Source organism: Muntiacus reevesi, chromosome 1, assembly GCF_963930625.1.
Source record: "Muntiacus reevesi chromosome 1, mMunRee1.1, whole genome shotgun sequence".
Lineage (NCBI taxonomy): Eukaryota > Metazoa > Chordata > Mammalia > Artiodactyla > Cervidae > Muntiacus > Muntiacus reevesi.
In genome coordinates, this window is record NC_089249.1 from 97,012,008 (window position 1) to 97,034,004 (window position 21,997).

At 40.0% G+C, this 21,997-nt stretch overlaps 1 protein-coding gene across 1 annotated transcript in view; it reads left to right on the top strand.

Annotated features, from left to right (window-relative positions):
* Positions 1-18,903, top strand: part of LOC136148229 (mitochondrial adenyl nucleotide antiporter SLC25A24) — a 65,623-nt gene extending 46,720 nt beyond the window's left edge. The window contains exons 9-10 of the mRNA XM_065907650.1: positions 15,227-15,377; positions 16,833-18,903. Of these exons, the coding sequence (XP_065763722.1) occupies positions 15,227-15,377; positions 16,833-17,017 (336 nt within the window). The 3' untranslated portion in view covers positions 17,018-18,903. The remainder of the gene's footprint in view (positions 1-15,226; positions 15,378-16,832) is intronic.
* The last annotated feature ends 3,094 nt before the right edge of the window (positions 18,904-21,997 follow it).

The window sequence follows — 21,997 nt, forward strand, 5'->3', positions numbered from 1 at the left end:
TTAGACAACATTTGAGCAACAGGGAAATATTCAGGAAATGACTCTTGGGCAGATTTGGTGACTCATAAGGAAGTTGTCCTTGTGGCCTGATCAACCAAGTTATTTCCTTTGGTTTCATCTGAATTTAAAAAGTTTTTTTTTTTTTTTTTTTAATTAGAGGATAATTGCTTTACTGTGTTGTCATCTGAATTTAATTTTGGATGCCCAGGTGCCCTAATGATGGTTGGGACAAATGGAAGCTGGGTTGATTCCAGCAGTCTTTTGACCCAATTTTATTCTTAATCTGGCTTCTCCCTAGGTTAAGAATCCTTTTGTTTCTAAAGCATACCAAAGCCAAGAACTACCCTCATGGCAAAGTGACTACCTGTATAGGTATTCATAGTTTCAGTTTCTGCTAGGGTGCAATCTCCAGTTAAAGCAGGGATTTCTGTCTGCTGGGCTGAAGTAGTGTTCAGCAGTGGCACTGCCTCAGTTGCTTCAAAGGAGCAAATGACTGCATACCCCGCACCATTTTCTTTGCCATTTTTGAATCTAGAACCATTAGTAACAAGGATTTCTTGTAAGTCACTGCTAAGGGTTAATAACTGACCAGTTAGGATCAGACAGTCATGAGTAGTTTTGCCACCATGTAAAGGGAGAAGAGTTGCAAGGTTGAGGTTGTTGTAGCAGGAAAGGGTTATGTCACAAGTTAGTAATGACATTTCATATGGGGTAAGACAGCTTGCAGAAAGGTATTGAGTGCAATGAGATTTGAGCAAACCTCCTGTTGCATGGGGGAACATGGATGATAAGTGGAGAGACTGTAACCATTTCCTCAGTTATGTTGTAAGGGCTGCTGCTTCTGAAATAGCTGTTATGCTTGGAGGCAGACCTCTGGCCACAGATCCGATTGTTGAGTGTCATAGCCAAGGGATTGGTGTTGACCTCTGTGCCTTTGAGTAAGCAATCCTAATGCATTTCTCGGCTCTTGTACATGAGGTAGAAAAAAGGAAGCTGATAATTAGAATGTCCTAAAGCAGGAGACACTCTTGCCTGGAAAATCCCATGGACGGAGGAGCCTGGTAGGCTGCAGTCCATGGGGTCACTAAGAGTCGGATACGAGTGAACGACTTCCCTTTCACTTTTCACTTTCATGCATTGGAGAAGGAAATGGCAACCGACTCCAGTGTTCTTGCCTGGAGAATCCCAGGGACGGGGGAGCCTGGTGGGCTGCCATCTATGGGGTCACATAGAGTCAGACTCGACTGAAGCGACTTAGCAGCAGCAGCAGCAGCAAAGCAGGAGACAACAAAGTCTACTTCTCAGGTTCTGGAGCTATAATGATGTTTTCTTCCTACCCTAAAGGATCTTGTCTTTGAGCTTTGAGCAATGAATAAAGAGGCTGGGCAACTAAAAGTGTTTGGTCAGCTCAGGTGTCTATAGTATTTGGTCAGCTCAAGATGTTTTATTTATTTATTTTAGGCTGCTGGACTTTATTTATTTTTTAAAATTTATTTATTTTAATTGTAGGCTAGTTACTTTACAATATTGTGGTGCTTTTTGCCATACATTGACATGAATCAGTCAGGGTGTACATGTGTTCCCCATCCTGAACACCCCTCCCACCTTCCTCCCCATCCCATCCATCAGGATCATCCCAGTGCACCAGCCCTGAGCACCCTGTCTCATGCATCAAACCTGGACTGGCAGTCTGTTTCACATATGATAATATACATGTTTCAATGCTATTCTCTCAAATCATACCACCCTTGCCTTCTCCCACAGAGTCCAAAAGACTGTTCTTTACATCTGTGTCTCTTTTGCTGTCTCACATATAGGGTCATCGTTACCATCTTTCTAAATTCCATATATATGCATTAGTATATGTATTGGTGTTTTTCTTTCTGACTTACTTCACTCTGTATAACAGGCTCCAGTTTCATCCACCTCATCAGAACTGATTCAAATGGATTCTTTTTAATAGCTGAGTAATATTCCATTGTGATATGCACCACAGCTTTCTTGTCCATTTATCTGCTGATGGACATCTAGGTTGCTTCCATGTCCTGGCTATTGTAAACAGTACTGTGATGAACATTGGGGTACATGTGTCTCTTTCAATTCTGGTTTCCTCAGTGTGTTTGCTCAGCAGTGGGATTGCTGGGTCATATGGCAGTTCTATTTCCAGTTTTTTAAGAAATCTCCACACTGTTTTTCATAGTGGCAGTACTAGTTTGCATTCCCACCAACAGTGTAAGAGGGTTCCCTTTTCTCCACACCCTCTCCAGCATTTATTGCTTGTAGACTTTTGGATAGCAGCCGTCCTGACTGGTGTGTAATGGTACCTCATTGTGGTTTAGATTTGCATTTCTCTGATAATGAGTGATGTTGAGCATCTTTTCATGTGTTTGTTAGCCATCTGTATGTCTTCTTTGGAGAAATGCCTGTTTAGTTCTTTGGCCCGTTTTTTGATTGGGTCATTTATTTTTCTGGAATTGAGCTGCAGGAGCTGCTTATATATTTTTGAGATTAATTCTTTGTCAGTTGCTTCATTTGCTATTATTTTCTCCCATTCTGAAGGCTGTCTTTTCACCTTGCTTATACTTTCTTTCGTTGTGTAAAAGGTTTTAAGTTTAATTAGGTCGCATTTGTTTATTTTTGCTTTTATTTCCATTGCTCTGGGAGGTGGGTCATAGAGGATCCTGCTGTGATTTATGTCACAGAGTGTTTTGTCTATGTTTTCCTGTAGGCGTTTTATAGTTTCTGGTCTTACATTTAGATCTTTAATCCATTTTGAGTTTATTTTTGTGTATGGTGTTAGAAAGTGTTCTAGTTTCATTCTTTTACAAGTGGTTGACCAGTTTTCCCAGCACTACTTGTTAAAGAGATTGTCTTTTCTTCATTGTATATTCTTGCCCCTTTTGTCAAAGATAAGGTGTCCATAGGTATGTGGATTTATCTCTGGGTTTTCTATTTTGTTCCATTGAGCTATATTTCTGTCTTTGTGTCAGTACCATACTGTTTTGATGACTGTAGCTTTGTAGTATAGCCTGAAGTCAAGCAGGTTGATTCCTCCAGTTCCATTCTTCTTTCTCAAGATTGCTTTGCTGTTCAAGGTTTTTTTGTATTTCTGTGAAATTATTTGTTCCAGTTCTCTGAAAAATACTGTTGGTAGCTTGATAGGGATTGCATTGAATCTATAGATTGCTTTGGCTGGTATACTCATTTTCACTATATTGATTCTTCCAATTCATGAACATGGTATATTCTTCCATCTATTTGTGTCCTCTTTGATTTCTTTCATCAATGTTTTATAGTTTTCTATATATAAGTCTTTTGTTTCTTTCAGTAGATTTATTCTTGAGTGTTTTATTCTTTTTGTTGCAATGGTGAATGGGATTATTTCCTTAATTTCTCTTTCTGTTTTCTCATTGTTAGTGTATAGGAATGCAAAGGATTTCTGTGTGTTAATTTTATATCCTGCAACTTTACTATATTCATTGATTAGCTCTAGTAATTTTCTGGTGGAGTCTTTAGGGTTTTCTATGTAGAGGATTATGTCATCTGCAAACAGTGAGAGTTTTACTTCTTCTTTTCGAATCTGGATTCCTTTTATTTCTTTTTCTGCTCTGATTGCTGTGGCTAAAACTTCCAAAACTATGCTGAATAGTAGTGGTGAGAGTGGGCACCCTTGTCTTGTTCCTGATTTTAGGGGAAATGCTTTCAATTTTTCACCATTGAGGATAATATTTCCTGTGGATTTATCATATATGGCTTTTATTATGTTGACATATGTTCCTTCTGTGCCTGCTTTCTGGAGGGTTTTTATCATAAGTGAATGTTGAATTTTGTCAAAGGCTTTCTCTGCATCTATTGAGATAATCATATGGTTTTTCTCTTTCAATTTGTTAATGTGGTATATCACATTGATTGCTTTGCGGATATTGAAGAATCCTTGCATCCCTGGGATAAACCACACTTGGTCATGATGTATGATCTTTTTAATATGTTGTTGGATTCTGTTTGCTAGAATTTTGTTAAGGATTTTTGCATCTGTTTTCATCAGTGATATTGACCTGTAGTTTTCTCTTTTTGCAGCATCTTTGTCTGGTTTTGGTATTAGGGTGATGGTGGCCTCATAGAATGAGTTTGGAAGTTTACCTTCTTCTGCAATTTTCTGGAAGAGTTTGAGTAAGATAGGTGTTAGTTCTTCTCTAACTTTTCGGCAAAATTCAGCTATGCAGCCATCTGGTCCTGGGCTTTTGTTTGTTGGAAGATTTCTGATTACAGCTTCAATTTCCATGCTTGTGATGGGTCTTTTAAGAATTTCTATTTCTTCCTGGTTCAGTTTTGGAAAGTTATACGTCTCTAAGAATTTGTCCATTTCTTCCAAATTGTCCATTTTATTGGCATATAGTTGCTGATAGGATCTCTTATGATCCTTTGTATTTCTGTGTTGTCTGTTGTGATTTCTCCATTTTCATTTCTAATTTTGTTGATTTGATTCTTCTCCCTTTGTTTCTTGATGAATCTGGCTAATGGTTTATCTATTTTATTTTTCTTCTCAAAGAACCAGATTTTAGCTTTGTTGATTTTCACTATGGTCTCCTTTGTTTCTTTTTCATTTATTTCTACCCTAATTTTTGTGATTTCTTTCCTTTTGATAACCCTGGGGTTCTTCATTTCTTCTTTTTCTAGTTGCTTTAGGTGTAGAGTTAGGTTATTTTTTTGATTTTTCTCTTGTTTCTTGAGGTAAGCCTGTATTGCTATGAACCTTCCCCTTAGCACCGCTTTTCCTAAATCCCATAGGTTTTGGGTTGTTTTGTTTTCATTTTCATTCCTTTCTTTGCATATTTTGATTTCTTCTGTGGTTTGTTGGTTATTTAGAAGCGTGTTGCCTAGCCTCCATATGTTTGTATTTTTAATAGTTTTTTTCTTGTAGTTGACATCTAATCTTACCGCATTGTGATCAGAAAAGATGCTTGGAATGATTTCAGTTTTTTTGAATTTACCAATGCTAGATTTATGGCCCAGGATGTGATCTACCCTGGAGAAGGTTCTGTGTGCATTTGAGAAAAAGCTGAAGTTCATTGTTTTGGGGTGAAATGTCCTATAGATATCAATTAGGTCTAACTGGTCCATTGTATCATTTAAAATTCGTGTTTCCCTGTTAATTTTCTGTTGAGTTTATCTGTCCATAGGTGTGAGTGGGGTATTAAAGTCTTCCACTATTATTGTGTTATTGTTAACTTCCCCTTTGATACTTGTTAGCATTTGCCTTACATATTGTGGTACTCCTATGTTGGGTGCAAATATATTTATACCTGTTATATCTTCTTCTTGGATTGATCCTTTGATTGGTCCTTTGATCCTTCTTGGATTGATCCTTCTTTGTCTCTTGTCACAGCCTTTATTTCAAAGTCTATTTTCTCTGATATGAGTATTGCTACTCCTGCTTTCTTTTGGTCTCCATTTGCATGAAATATCTTTTTCTAGCCCTTCACTTTCAGTCTGTATGTGTCCCTTGTTTTGAGGTGGGTCTCTTGTAGACAACATATATAGGGGTCTTGTTTTTGTATCCATGCAGCCAGTCTTTGTCTTTTGGTTGGGGCATTCAACCCATTTACATTTAAGGTAATAATCGATAAGTATTATCCCGTTGCCATTTACTTTGTTGTTTTTGGGTTCAGTTTTATAAACCTTTTCTCTGTTTCCTCTCTAGAGAAGATCCTTTAGCATTTGTTGAAGAGCTGGTTTGGCTGTGCTGAATTCTCTCAGCTTTTGCTTGTCTGTAAAGCTTTTGATTTCTCCTTCATATTTGAATGAGATCCTTGCTGGGTACAGTAATCTGGGTTGTAGGTTTTTCTCTTTCATCACTTTAAGTATGTCCTGCCATTTCCTTCTGGCCTGAAGAGTTTCTGTTGAAAGATCAGCTGTTATCCTTATGGGAATCCCTTTGTGTTATTTGTTGTTTTTCCCTTGCTGCTTTTAATATTTGTCCTTTGTGTTTGATCTTTGTTAATTTGATTAATATGTGTCTTGGGGTGTTTCGCCTTGGGTTTATCCTGTTGGGGACTGTCTGGGTTTCTTGGACTTGGGTGACTATTTCCTTCCCCATTTTAGGAATGTTTTCAATTATTATCTCCTCAAGTATTTTCTCATGGCCTTTCTTTTTGTCTTCTTCTGGGACTCCTATGATTTGAATGTTGGGGCATTTGACTTTGTCCCAGAGGTCTCTGAGGTTGTCCTCATTTCTTTTAACTCTTTTTCCCTCTCTGCTTCATTTATTTCCACTATTCTATCTTCCACTTCACTTATCCTATCTTATACCTCAGTTATTCTACTGTTGGTTCCCTCCAGAGTGTTTTTGATCTCAGTTATTATATTACTCGTTATTGATTGACTATTTTCTTCTAGGTCCTTGTTAAACATTTCTTGCATCCTCTCAATCCTTGTCTCCAGACTATTTATCTGTAGCTCCATTTTGTTTTCAAGATTTTGGATCATTTTCACTATCATTATTCTGAATTCTTTCTCAGGTAGATTCCCTATCTCCTCCTCTTTGGTTTGGTTTGGTGGGCATTTATCCTGTTCCTTTACCTGCTGAGTATTTCTCTGCCTTTTCATCTTGTTTATATTGCTGTGTTTGGGGTGGCCTTTCTGTATTCTGGCAGTTTGTGGTTCCTCTTTATTGTGGAGGTTCCTCCTTGTGGGTGGGGTTGGATGAGTGGCTTGTCAAGGTTTCCTGGTTAGGGAAGCTTGAGTTGGTGTTCTGGTGTGTGGAGCTGGATCTCTTTTCTCTGGAATGCAATGAAGTGTCCAGTAGTGAGTTTTGGGGTATCTTGGGTTTGGTGTGACTTTTGGCTGCCTCTATTTTAATGCTTAGGGTTATGTTCTTGCGTTATTGGAGCATTAGCTTGGTATGTCTTGCTCTGAAACTTGTTAGCTCTTGGGTGGAGCTTGGTTTCAGTGTAGGTATGGAGGCTTTTGGATGAGCTCCTGTCGATTAATGTTCCCTGGAGTTAGGAGTTTTCTGGTGATCTCAAGTTTTGGATTTAAGCCTCCTGCCTCTGGTTTTCAGTCTTATTCTTACAGTAGCCTCAAGACTTCTCTATCCATACCACACTGGTGATAAAACATCTAGGTTAATGGAGAAAAGATTCTCCACAGTGAGTGACACCCAGAGAGGTTTGCAGAATTATATGGAAGAATTAATTGATCTTTGTTATGTAGAAGAGGGAGGAGGGAGATAGAGGTGACCCAGAAGAGAAGAGGGGGAACCAAATGGGGAGAGGGCAATCTATCCAGTAATTAATTCCCTATGTGCTCTCCACAGTCTGGAATACCCAGAGAGATTCACAGAGTTACACAGAGAAGAGAAGAGGGAGGAAGGAGATAGAGGTGACCAGGAGGAGAAGAGGGGGAATCAAAATGAGAGAGACAGATCTAGCCCATAATCAGTTCTGTAAGTGTTCTCCACAGCCCAGAATACCCAAAGAGATTCACAGAGTTGGGTAGAGAAGAGAAGGGGGAGGGAGGAGATAGAGGTGACCTGGGGGAGAAAAAAGCGAGTCAAAAGGGGGAGAGGGGAATCAAGCCAGTAATCACACTCCTAAGTAAAAACAGGTACTGGAGATTGTATTCTTAAAGGTATAAAATTGATAACCAATACCAAAAAGCAAAGATTAATAATCTAGAGTAGAGGTTAGACTCTCAAAAATACAATATTAAAAAACAAAGCAAAATCACAAAAATTATTTAAAAATATATGAAATTTGCTTTAAAAATAGGGTCTTTTTTTGGCAAGGTTACAAAAGTAGGTTAAAAGTGAAAATGAAAGGAATAATAAAGAATTTGAAATTAAAAAAATTTTTTTTAATTTTTAAATGATAATAAATATATCTAGGAATTTCTCTGGAGCTGTTGAGGGCAGTGTGGAGTCAGTTCAGTTTCAGACAGTTCTTTGTTCCAGGTTATACTTCTTCTCAAGGTCTATAGGCCCTTTCCAATGTAGCTGGTGCTGACTACAGAGATTTAATCTGTTGTACCAGTCACTTCCAAAGCGGTGCCCTCTTCTTTGTTTATTTTGGCTTCCTCTGTTTGCAAGTCTCTACAGTGTCTAAATTCTGCCCTGACACAAGGGGGTGAAGGTGGTCACTTATTTAGGCTCACTTGCTCAGTCGTGCTGTGGGGAGGGAGGAACACGGCAAACATCACTGGCGAGTGTGGGGAGTGCTCGCAGTGTCTGGGCCACACTGGGTTTGCCCCTGCTCATGGTGCGTGTGCTTTCCCAGTCTACACTGCTGAGGTTCCAGGTTGCTCTGCAGGGCAACTGTCTAAAGTGGGCCTTGGGTTGCATGCACTTCCCACGTCTAAGCTGCTCAGGTTCCGGTTCTCGGGTACTCCACAAAGGCACAGAGTTGGTTGGGCCTGAGTTTTGTGCCCCTCCCAGGTCCAACCAGCTCAGGCAACCAGGTGCTTGGTGAGCACACTCTCCCCAGGTGGGGGGTGCGTCTTTTCACCTGTCTGGTCCCAGCCGCTTGGTTTCTTGGATGTGCAGTGGGAGCGTCATCTCAGGTGTGCTGTGTGTCTCCTCTGGGGAGCTGATCTCTGGCTGCGGCCCTCCTGGCGGATGTCAGCCATTCAGGATCCCAGGAAGATTTGGTTAGCAACCGGGAGCCTGCTTGCAGTTTAGTAGAGGATGCCGTCCCTGGGGCTGAGATTGCCCCTCACCTTCTTGCTCTGGGTGTCACCCGCCTGCCTCTCTGCCTCCAGCAGGGGATGGGCTGGTCCACACCTGGCTAGCTCTCCTCTGGTATTCGCTCAATCCTTTGTTCTGTGAGCCGGCCTGGCATTGCCTTAGTTTAGAGCTTTTCGCGGGAAAGTTCTCTCTCTTTTTTTTCTCTCTGTCTGGCTATCCCACAGTTTGGGTTGTTATCTCAGGTTAGCTCCCTCAGATTGTCCTCAGGGCACTCAGGCCCGGTCCTTACCCTAAGCAATGCAGCCTGCGTCTCCCTGTTCAGCCCCCGCTTGCTGCTGGCAGATGCGAGCCTCTGAGCTACTTCTCTGCTGGGAGTTGTGGTTAGTCATGTAATCTGTGGGTTGTTGTTTTTTTTCCCTCCCAGCTATGTTGCCCTCTGAGATTCCAAAACTCCCCACAGACCTGCCGGTGAGAGGGTTTCCTGATGTTTGGAAACTTCTCCTCCTTCACAACTCCCTCCCCGGGTCAGGTCTCTGTCCCTAGCTCTTTTGTCTCTCTTTTTATCTTTTATGACTGCCCTGGTGGCTCAGACAGTAAAGCGTCTGTCTACAATGCGGGAGACCTGGGCTCAATCCCTGGGTCAGGAAGATTCCCTACAAAAGGAAATGGCAACCCACTCCAGTACTCTTGCCTAGAAAATCCCATGGATGGAGGAGCCTGGTGTCCATGGGGTTGCAAAGAGTCAGACACGACTGAGCGACTTCACTTTCACTTTACCTTTATATTTCGTCCTACCTCCTTTCGAAGAGAATGGGCTGCCTTTCTGGATGCCTGGTGTCCTCTGCCAGCATTCAGAAGTTTTTTGTGGAATTTGCTCAGTGTTCAAATGATCTTTCTGAATTTTTGGAGGAGAACGTGGTCTCCCCATCCTGTTCCTCCGTCATCTTAAGACTGCCCCCTCCAGATGTTCTAAAGTTGTCTTTTGGTCTGTGGCTGTGGGAAATTTAAGACACTTTGAGTCCTAGTAGGGTCTAAAAGATGTCCTTAATCTGAGATCAGGTGTCCTAGGTATTTTACCTGTGTTTGAACAAGTTGTAATTTCTCTTTGGAGACCTTCATGACCTTCAGTTGCCAACAGCTTGAGAAGATGATGCTGACTTGCTCACTTGCTTCCTTGGAAGAGAAGAAGAGAAGAACATATTGCAAAGGGTGGGCACTTATGGAAAAATGACAGATGCTAAATCTGCTTTTAGGATCTGTAAAAAGTAGGGCTTTCAGTCTAGACTTCTGACATGTCCAGGTGAATTGTCCTTCCCACATGAAAGCACATAACATTTGACTTTCACAATCCACAGAGATGCTGAAAAAGGTGCTACAGAGATCAATTATGGTGAAAAACTACTCTGTAGGAATTGCCATTAAAAGAGCATGAAGGTCAAGGGCAACTGGATAGCAATTAATGACAGTGTTATGAATAGCTTTCAAATCTTGGGCAAATCTCCATTCTCCTCCTTGGGGTTTCTCAATAGGGAGAATGGGAATATTACAGAGACCAGTGCAGGGGACTATGAGGTCTTGTGTCTTATATTCTTGTATGTTTTGTTGAATTCTTGCTAAAGCTTCAGGATTTAAAGGACATTGTTTGTTGTTAGGAACAGGCTTACCAGGTCTATTTGAATTTGAATTGGGGGACTCAGATGAATCTCCCCAATGTGGGTTGTGGATTTTGCCAAGTCTCTCAAGGACTTCTTTGAGTTTCAAGTTTCTGTTACCTTCCGAGCTTGTCTTAAGGACAAAAACTACTGACAAAGTCGAGGAACTTGGAATGCCATCCATTGTTGAGAGGTTGAATTAATTTCAAGGATAATTTCCCATTTTGAGAAAAAGGGATACAAATATCTCTTCAAGTCCCTGATTTCAGTTCGTTTGGGTGTATACCTATCAGTAGAATTGCTGGGTCATATAGTAATTCCATGTTAAACTTTTTGTCAGTTCAGTCATTCAGTCGTGTCTGACTCTTTGGGATGCCATGGACTGCAACACACCGGGCTTCCCTGTCCATCAGCAACTCCTGGAACTTGCTCAAACTCATTTTCATGGAGTCGGTGATGCCATCCAACAATCTCATTCTTTGCTGTCCCCTTCTCCTTCAATCTTTCCCAGAATAAGGGTCTTTTCCAGTGAGTCAGTTCTTCGCATCAGGTGGCCAAAGTATTGGAGTTTCAGCTTCAACATCAGTCCTTCCAATGAATATTCAGGACTGATTTCCTATAGGATGGACTGGTTGGACCGCCTTGCAGTCCAAGGGACTCTCAAGAGTTCAAAATACCACAGTTCAAAAGCATCAATTCTTTCATGCTCAGCTTTCTTAGTGGTCCAACCCTCACATCCACACATGACTACTGGAAAAAACATAGCTTTGACTAGACGGACCTTGCCAGCAAAGTAATGTCTCTCCTTTTCAACATGCTGTCTAGGTTGGTCAGAGCTTTTCTTCCAAGGAGCAAGCATCTTTTAATTTCATGGCTGCAGTCACCATCTTCAGTGATTTTGGAGCCTAAGAAAATAAAGTCTGTCACTGTTTCCATTGTTTCCCCATCTATTTCCCATGTAGTGATGGGACCAGATACTATGATCTTAGTTTTTTGAATGTTGAGTTTTAAGTCAGCTTTTTCACTCTCCTCTTTCACCTTCGTCAAGAGACTCTTTAGTTCCTCTTTGCTTCAGCCATAAGGGTGGTGTCATCTGCATATCTGAGTATTGCTATTTCTCCCAGCAATCTTGATTCCAGCTTGTGCTTCATCCAACCCAGCAGTTCACATGATGGACTCTGCATATAAATTAAATAAACAGGTTGACAATATACAGCCTTGATGTACTCCTTTCCCAATTTGGAACCAGTCTGTTTTTCCATGTCCAATTCTAACTGTTGCTTCTTGACCTGCATATTGATTTCTCAAGAGGCAGTTAAGGTAGTCTGATATTCCCATCTCTTGAAGAATTTTCCACAGTTTGTTGTGATTCACATAGTCAAAGGCGTTACTGTAGTCAATGAAACAGAAATAGATGTTTTTCTGGAATTATCTTCATTTTTCTATGATCCAATGGATGTTGGCAGTTTGATCCCTTGTTCCTCTGCCTTATCTAAATTCAGCTTGTACATTGGGATATTCTTGGTTCATGTATTGTTGAAGCCTGGCTTGGAGAATTTTGAGCATTACTTTGTTAGCATGTGAGATGAGTGCAATTGTGCAGTAGTTTGAGCATTCTTTGGCATTGCCTATCTTTGGGATTGGAATGAAAACTGACCTTTCCCAGTCCTGTGGCCACTGCTGAGTTTTCCAAATTTGCTGACATATTGAGTGCAGCACTTTCACAGCATCATATTTTAGGTTTTGAAGTAGCTCAACTGGAATTTCATCACCTCCACTAGCTTTGTTCGTAGCAATGCTTCCTAAGGCCCACTTGACTTCATATTCCATGATGTCTGGCTCTAGGTCAGTGATCACACCATCGTGGTTATCTGTGTCATGAAGATCTTTTTTTGTATAGTTCTTCTCTGTATTCTTGCCACCTCTTCTTAATATCTTCTGCTTCTGTTAGGTCCATACCGTTTCTGTCCTTTATTGAGCCCATCTTTGCATGAAATGTTCCCTTGGTATCTCTAATTTTCTTGAAGAGATCTCTAGTCTTTCCCATTTTATTTTTTTCCTCTATCTTTGCATTGATCACTTAGGGAGGCTATATTATCTCCTCTTGCTATTCATTGGAACTCTGCCTTCAGATGTATGTACCTTTCCTTTTCTCCTTTGCCTTTCATCTTCTCTTCTTTTCTCAGCTATTTGTAAGACCTCCTCAGACAACCATTTTACCTTTTTGCATTTCTTTTTCTTGGGGATGACTTTGATCACGGCCTCCTGCACAGTGTTACAAACCTCCATCTGAACCTCCATCTGTAATTCTTCAGGCACTCAGATCTAATCTTCAGTCTATCTGATCTAATTTAAGCTTTTTGGGGAAAAAACTATTTTGCAAAGAAACTGCACCGTTTTTCATTCCCAGTAACTGTATACTTTTCTGCATCCTCACTAATATTTGTTAGTCTCTGGTTTTTTGATTGTATCCGTCCCAACAGTTGTGAAACAATATCTCATTGTGCTTTTGACCTGCATTTCTCTGATGATAAGTGTTGTTGAGGATCTTTTATTATGCTTGTTGTCCATCTATTTATTTTTTTGGAGAAATGTCTATTCAAGTCTTTAGCCCAGTTTTTAATTAGGTTTTTAAAATTGTTGTTGTTTAGTTGTAGAAGTTCTTTATATATTTTGGATATTAACTACTTATCAGATATATGGTTTGCAAATATATTCTCCCATTCCATAGGTTGCCTTTTTTTATCTCTTGTTTCCTTTGCTGTGCAGAAGTTTTTAAGTTGATGAAATCCATTTGTCTATTTTTGCTTTTGTTACCTGTGCTTTTGGTATCATCATATCCAATAAATTGTTGCCAAATTCAATGTCCTAAAGCTTTTATTACCCTGAGTTTTCTCCTAGGAATTGTATACTATTAGGTCTTATGTTTAGACCTTTAACTTATTTTTGAGTTAGTTTTTTGTGTATGTTGTAAGATAAGGGTCCAACTTTATTTTTCTGCTTGTGGATATCCTGTTTTCCCATTTGAGAAGAGACTATCCTTTGCCCAATGTGGAGAAGTTATTTCTGGGCTCTCTATTTTGTTCTATTGATCTATGTAGCTGTCTTTATGCCAGCATGGCACTATTTTGATTACTGTTGCTTTGTAGTATATATTGAAATCAGGAAGTGTGAGGCCTCCAACTTTGTTCTTTTTCAAGGTTATTTTGTCTAGCTGGGGTCCCTTGAGATTCCATTTGAGTTTTAGAATTTTTCCTTTTTATTTCTTCAAACAGTATGATTGAAATTTGAATAGTGATTGCATTGAATATGTAGATTGCTTTGGGTAGTGTGCTAGTTTGTTTGGACTGCCATAACAAAATACTAGATACCAAGAATTCTGAGGTGGTCCCGTGATTGGGACTCTGCGCTCTCACTGCCCAGGGCCCCAGATTCAATCCCTGATTGGGGAACTAAGATCTCACAAGCTGTACGGGATGGCCAAAAAAACCCCAGAAAAACCAAAAACCAGAACACAAAAAACCCCCAGAGACTGGGTGGGTTAAACAACAGAAATTACTTTTTCACAGTTCTGGAGGCTAGAAATCCAAAATCAAGGTTCTGGCTGATTTGGTTTGTATGGAGGCTGTCTTACTGGCTTGCAGACTGCTGTCTTCTTGCTATGTTCCCAGAGGGAGAGAGAGTGAATGAGTGAATTCTATCGTGTTTTCTTCTTATAGAGACACTAGTCCTATTGAATCAGGACCCTGTTATGACCCTGATGTTGCCAGAGAATCTTCATAAGGTGACAGAATTTTGAGGGGTACAGAGCTAAAGAAGGAGAGACAGACAGAAATAAAAATAAATAAGTAAAAAATTTAAAACATATAGTGAGACCTGAGAGATAGGGAATGATAATGACCTTTAGCATGAGAAGAAAATGGATTATGGAATAAACAGAAAGGACTTGGAAGATCATATATATTTTATAGAACTTTAATTGTTTCAAGAGTATGCTTTCCTCTCTTTTTTCCTCCTGTTCTAGTCTTCACAGTGTAAACAGTTGATTAGTTTGTAGTCAATCACTTCTCTTATTTCTGCAGTTCAGACATGGCTGTCTTTAGCCTTCATGACTCTATTTATTATCATATGTTACAGTACTAAGTGAATATTAAATAAACACTTAAATGTAATTTTTGCTTCCAAATATATAAAGCTATTTGTGTTATATAATTGTAAGGTCCAAGTATGCAATTAAATTTTTCATTAAAATATTTAAAGTAATGTATGATTTCCCCCATATATTAGCATATATTTTGATACTTAAGATATTTTTGTTTAAAAAGTAAATTAGCATGTATATTTTATATAGTTTCTCTCAGTTATGGCCTGCTTATGGAAATACAGGGACCCAGGATAATAAGGAAGAAGCATGGCCCGAGGATCAGTACACTTGATTCTACACCCTTGTTTAAAAAAACTCCACTGAGTCATTTCTAAAATCAGAAGAATAGCTCCACCTTTTGTAGAGCTTCTGTAGAAGAACTGAATGAAATAACACACGTGTAAAGTAAAAAGTCAGATGCACTTCACAGTATTACGTTATTTTCATTGACACTATAGAAATGGTGTTTAGATCCTGCCTTGGTGTGCGATTGATCCTCACCTTTACTTGGAAGGAAGGGAGCACCCAGTGCAAGTTGTCGGTGTTTTGAATCCCTGGTGTGACTTCCCTGCTTCTCTACAGAGCTGCTGCCTCTGCAAAGGCTGCTGCTCCTGGGAACGGGTTGCCCAGCGTTGCAGAAGTGTAGCCTGTTGATCCTATCAGGATGAGAGTTGCCGTGCAAATGTCCCCGTTGAGTGCAAGCACTTGTGAGTAGCTGTTTATTGTTTTTCCTTTCTGTTTCTCTGGCAGCTCCTAAAGTCTCATTGGCTAGATAATTTTGCCAAAGACTCTGTGAACCCTGGAGTCATGGTGTTACTGGGCTGTGGTGCCTTATCCAGCACCTGTGGCCAGCTGGCCAGCTACCCCTTGGCTTTGGTGAGAACACGCATGCAGGCTCAAGGTGAGTTTTGAATGAAAGCGGGACACTGATAAAAAGTATGGCGTCAATAACGTGCTTCTGGAACTCTCAAGTTCCACTGAGACAGCAGAGTGTGGTTTTAAGATAATATTTCTTAACCATTTTTTTACATTATTGTCTCCCTAAGGAAGCTTTTTAGAAATTCTTTTCTAAATCAGTTCTTCTTCATGAAATCTTAATAGCACAGATACACTATGCATATACTGTATATGTATCTGTGGTTTCTGCACAAATAGAGTAAGATTTTCTTGCTTATGTTGAGAACGCATGTTTTAAGAGTACAGTTGGCTGTCCCCATTTGTGGGCTCTGCATCTGAGGACTCAACCTACTGTGGATTGAAAATACTCAGGGAAAAAACTCCCAAACATCCAAAAAGTAAAATGGGAATGTGCCATGCAGTTCACTCTTTACATTGTATTTACAAATCATCTGCATTGGAAGTGTTGGTTATTTAATGATTGACTGCTTGGTTGGGGGAGATGTGGTTGGTACTTGGAAGAGAGGTTGGGGATAGAGGTGCAGATGTTCAGGGTGTACTGTTTAAAGAAATGACAGTGGATGAGATAGGCCAGGGATAAAACAGAAAAGAGAGGCACAGAATGCATGCTATTTAATATAGCAATGCAGTGCATTCATGCATGTGTGCTCAGTTGTGTCTGATTCTTTGTGACCCCATGGACTGTAGCCCTCCAGACTCCTCTGTCCATGGGATTCTCTAGGCAAGAATACTGGAGTGGGTTGCCATTTCCTTCTCTGGGGGAATCTTCCCAACACAGGATCAAACCTGCATCTCCTGCATCTCCTGCATTAGCAGGTGGATTCTAGTCAGCAAATTGTGAACAAAGAGAACAATTAGTGAGATGACAAGAGATCCAGGAGGCATGGTGTAATCAAAGTCAAGGAGACAGTGCCACAGTGGGGAGGAATCACAGTTCAAAATTTTAGGTCCCATAATAATAAAAACTCTAGCCACCATTTACTGAGAATTTGATAAATGCCAGCTGATTTACATAGTTGTTGCTGATTCTTAAAACACTGCACAGTTTTCATTCCATTTACAGAGGAGAAAGACCATCAGCTGTCAGCTCTCCCACTTGCGGGCTAAGTGTGTTGGGACAAGTTTCTCTATCTTTGTAAGATTCCTTACTTACTAGATGGGTATAATAACTCTTACCTCGGAGGATTGGTATATAAAGTAATTAGCCCATCATCTAACACAAAGCGATAGTACCATTGTTATTCTTACCAGGGCACTCACTCTTTAGGTGCTATCCAGGGAGAATTATATACAGGGGCACTTTTTGAGGACCCTTGGAATAAATTTTATCTGTTTATTGTGTTCTAGAGTATTGTTCTGAATCATAATGGTATATAGTCATAATAAAATGTGTGAATATTAAATTAGCCTGATTTCTTTTCTTTTTTGAATTTTCTAGCCATGATAGAAGGAAGCCCACAGCTGAACATGGTTGGGCTCTTTCGACGAATAGTTTCTAAAGAAGGACTGCCAGGACTTTACAGAGGCATCACCCCAAACTTTATGAAGGTGCTCCCTGCTGTAGGCATCAGTTATGTGGTTTATGAAAATATGAAACAAACTTTAGGAGTAACTCAGAAATGACATGTTGAATTTTTTGCTTTAGCATGATTACTGAAACTTTCAACTGTCTCCAGAGTGACATTTTCTCCTAGAATTGAAACAAATCTATGACAGAAAGAAGCTTTATTTTTTTTTTTTCATGAAACGGAAGAGCATATCAATGATAATTTCAGACATTTGGACTCAATTTTATATATTCAGAAATGTCTAAAAAAATCATAGTTTTGATAAGCTCATACAATTTTGAGAAGGCTACAAAATTATAGTTTATCTTTTCTTATTAGTTCTTTCTACAATATCTGCCCAGAATCCTAAATCTGAAGAAATGTACTTGCTTGAACTAAATTTGCTTTGTGTGCTAGAATTATAAATCTTTAGTCTTTATTTTGGTTGATTCAAGTTTATGCCAGTTCCTTTATACTTAAATATCATTTTCTTAAAAACAAAATGATCAGAAAACTTGGAAACTTAAATTGTTCATATATTTTGAATTTCTTAAAATTTCCTTGTAGGATCATTAATGGAGAATTATTGCATGAAAACATACCTTACAGCAGCCAAATAGGTATAGAGTTTATATTCTTTCTTTAAGCAGAATAAGAATGAATGTTAAATGGCAGAATTTCAAGGCATGTCTAGTCCACTCATATAATTTTTGTGTAAGGAGGAGTGATAAAATAATATTTATTTCAGTGACCACTTCTCCATTTTGCTTGTACTATTGTTTGGTTTTCAGGACGACACACTGCTTATTAGCATATCACTGGCAAATTGTTGACGCAAGGCAACTTATTTGAGAGATTCTGTTTATTATCATTGTTTTGAAAAGCATCAGGAAACAAAACCCCTTTACTTATATCAGTCTCTAAAGAGCATCTCTCTTCTCTTTGTCCTTTGTCTCCTACTTGAATCAAACTCCTGTTTTCACCAGGAAGGCTTCTGGAGGCCATTCCCGGTTATCTGAAATTTCTTAATTACATGAAGTAGGTTGATCATGGATGAATGGCATTCTCATTACCCCCTCACCGTTTATTTGATGCTGCAATTCCCAACTTGGGCAGTGTGAACCTAGGAGAATAGTATGTATTAAAAATAGTGTATATTAATTCTGCGTATTTGGTGCCTATAATGAAATGGAAGGCCCAGTTTACAAACAAGTACATTCATATTTTCTCTTGCCCCCAGTTTTAGGAACATGTTTTGATTTAGAAAACTTAAAATGAAGCGAGAGCATGATTTTATTTTACTGAAGCCATTTTTATAAACAACTGTCTTTTCTGATTTGTATGATTAGGACTTAGACAACTATTTAGTAGTTGAAATTATTCTTATCACTTTTCAGTGTAATTCTTAAACTCGTTTGATTTCTAGTAATTTCTGCCATAAGTTGCCAACATTTTAGTGAAAATCTGGTGACATAATTAGGTATTTACTTTATTTGAACCTACCTCTCATGTTTTCTGAACCAAAGAGAAATGTTGAACTTGTGTTTGTGAAACGTATCCTAACATATAGTTTTCATTATATTTGTTATGCCTGATAAATATCTCAATGTTTTTATAATACATATGATAAGTGTGAAACTCTGTCTTCAGGGTGTTTGTACTTTTGAGTAATGCATAAATGACAATATTAAGGTACTAGATTAGCTCTTTTTTTCACTCATAAAATTATGGATGAGTAAAATTTCAGGCTACTGAAAACATTCATTGTTCATTATGAATTTAAATTGTTTTCTATTTAACATTTGTAAGGTATGAATGTGATTTATCTGTGTATCTTGTATCTTTTGAAAAAATCTTGAATTTTTTGAAAAGAGCCCAGAGTCAAGAATAGTTTATTTCTGGCATTACTGCATATTTGCTTTACATTTATAATTAAAAATACATATATGTTTGTTTTTGAAATGTCTTGTTTCCTCATTTTAAAAAAATAGTGTAACTGAGGCAAAAAAAAAAAAAGACTGTTATACAGTTGATATCACTGGCAGCAGTTTGAATAATGTTTATAGTATTATTGGGTAAGACTCATTATAGTCTTTCCAAATATTTTGGCCTTTTCTGAACAACCGCAACAATTGTTAAATCTGTCATACATTTTGGTATAAAATGATGTTTTTTGTGATGTCCAAATTCCACATTTACCAATAAGGGTGATATCCCTGAGGGTCACAGGCTTCCCTGGTGGCTCAGATGGTAAAAGAATCTGCCTGCAATGCAGGAGACCTGGGCTTGATCGCTAGGTTGGAATGTTCCCTAGAGAAGGGAATGGCTACCCACTCCAGTATTCTTGCCTGGAGAATTCCATGGACAGAGGAGCCTGGCGGGCTGCAGTCCATGGGGTCACAAAGAGTCTGGTATGACTAAACAACTAATACTTACCTACCTGGGGGTCACAGTGCCAAGGAGAATCTGAAGTCACAGTCTTCTTGGTACATTTGATGGAGTATCAGTTTGTCTTGAAGTTGTGGGAAACAAAAGCGAAGTATGTTTGTGTGTGTGTTAGTCGCTTGGTTGTGTCCAACTCTTTGTAACCCCATGGAGTGTAGCCAACCAGGCTCCTCTGTCCATGGAGTTCTCCAGGCAAAAATACTGGAGTGGGTAGCCATTCCCTTCTCCAGGGGATCTTCCCGACCCAGGGATCAAACCCAGGTCTCCTGCACTGCAGGCAGATTCTTTACTGTCTGAACCACTAGGGAAGCCCCCAAGTAAGTTTACTGAAAGTATTTAAAGCAATTATATAATTCAGATGATAAATTTTGCTTAAAAAGATAAAACATAAGACTGCAAAGAAATTCTGTGTTCCAACTTGAATGCTCCCCAGCCTCCAGGAAAAACACATTAGCCCTCTTTGACTCTCAGGGACCCTTTATCAGAAAAATGCCACCAGTTTGTTTCCTACCAGTTTGTCTTGTATCCCCATCCAGAGAGTAAGTTTCACATGAACATACATTGTATTTTGACTATTTTGTCCTTTGAGCTTTACATCAGGTCCCTTGTGTAAAATCATGGTGTGGTTTCCCTATCCCCAGATAAGAATTTCCCTGGTTCTTTTGTTCTCATGGAATTTCTCTGTTTTGCGAAGAGCACCAAGGAATAATTAGGTGTAGAGGGGAGCGACTGACAACCCCCTTCACCTCCTTTGCCACATGCCCCACTTGGGGCACGCACAGAGCAGGCTGAACTTGTTTAGACCATTCTCTGGGATGGCACACCCTGCCCAGCGCCCTCTGCCCTCCTGCTTCCCTGCAGGACAGAGCTGTGCCAAGGTCCACGCTGCCGAGGCCTGGACCTGCTGCTGCCCTCTGACCACAGTTGAAGACACCTCTTCACAACCTTCTGTGTATGAATTTTTGTTTTTGTTTTTTTTGTTTTTTTTTTTGCTTGCTTTGTTTGTTCGTCTGCTAATTTGTCCGTTCTCTGGTTGTCACTGGGCTCCACAGCCCTATATTCAGATGCACAGCCACAGCCACTGCGGCACTGTTTGCTGTGAAAGCAGAAACGCTCCAGGCCTGGGCCACTTGGCATTTATTCCATCAACATTCACTTGCTCTTTGATGCCTTTGGGGAGTGTTTGTTAACTGCCTACTGTATGTCAGACACTTTTTGGGACTGAGGTCACAGCACCAACAGGACTTTATACCTTTCCTAATGGAGATTATCTAGTGGAGACAGACAACAAAGTAAGTAAAATACATAACATGTCAGATGGTGGTAAGTGCAGAAGGCAGGGCTGAGGCTGAGGTGGTGATTTTAGGTAGAGAAGAGCTTGCTGAGAAGGTGCTCTTTGAGTAAAGGGCTGAAGGGGGCACCGGAATGGGCCACGCTGATGTCTGTCCAGGAAGGGGATCCCAGGCAGAGCAGACACAGGAAAAGGCCCAGGGTGGAGGAGAACACCCAGGAGGCCGGAGCAGCTGGAGTGAGGGGAACAGAAGGGAGGGTAGTAAGTGATGGAGCCACAGAGGGCTGGGGGGAGGCCAGTCGGCCAAGCATTGCCACTACTGCAAGGGCCGCAGTTCCGTGGTCATGCTTCGTAACCAAGTTTCAGATGTTCTCCTCTAGGGACAGGAGTCTCATTATTGGAAACATCATTGGAAGACACCTGCACTCTTGTAATCATCGTGTTCATCACACACAGAATGGTTTTCCCTGCATTTGCTGTCCCAGCCTAGAGACCCCTTCCCCAGGTGACGGGTCTGTTGGCTACTCTCTGCCTTACCCTCTCCAGGGAGGATTTTGATTTTTTAAAAAGAGAAATTAGAGACCTTAAAATGTTTCTAGATGGTTTTCTAAGAGTTAGAGAACTTGAATCTTAGCACTTAGCAAACACACAAGACTATATTGTTGTCCTCACTTCCTTCTCTGACCACCTTGTATCTGCCCAGAATTTGCTTATAATTTGTACAAGCTGTACAATATTGCAAATAACCCTTTTATTTTTTGTGAGTTGATATTGTCCTGCTTTGAATTACTTTCTAGAAGTCAAGATAATAGTAACCAAAGACATGATTGGTATTTTGTTACTCTTAAAAGAGGGCCAGGGATTCTAAGGCATTCTAAAGTACTCTTTCAAACTGAAACTTATCGCAAATCCTTGGTGTTTGCTAATCAGGTGTGTTTTTAAAGAGTTTACACTCATCTCTTTACACACCGTTCCACACAATGCAGTCACGACCATGGGTTCAGGATGAATTGGCTTCAATTCCAGCACTTGTGATCTGTGTCAGCCGCAAATATGCATCACTCAGCCTCCATAGGGAGTCCCTACGTGAACCTTGGTGTGGCAAAAACTCGCTTGTGAAAAAAACCCGTGACATTTCTGAAGTTTATATAAACTAGCTTAAATACAGCTGGAAGCTCTGTACTACCCAGTGTTGTACCAGTGACCTGGGATCTTGGCCCCTCCAGTTGGCCCCACCAGTTGCTGCTAAGGGGCCCTTTGTTGCAGCCTGCATGGTCCCTTGGATTCAGAGGCTGTGCTGGGCTTGGCATGATAGTAGTT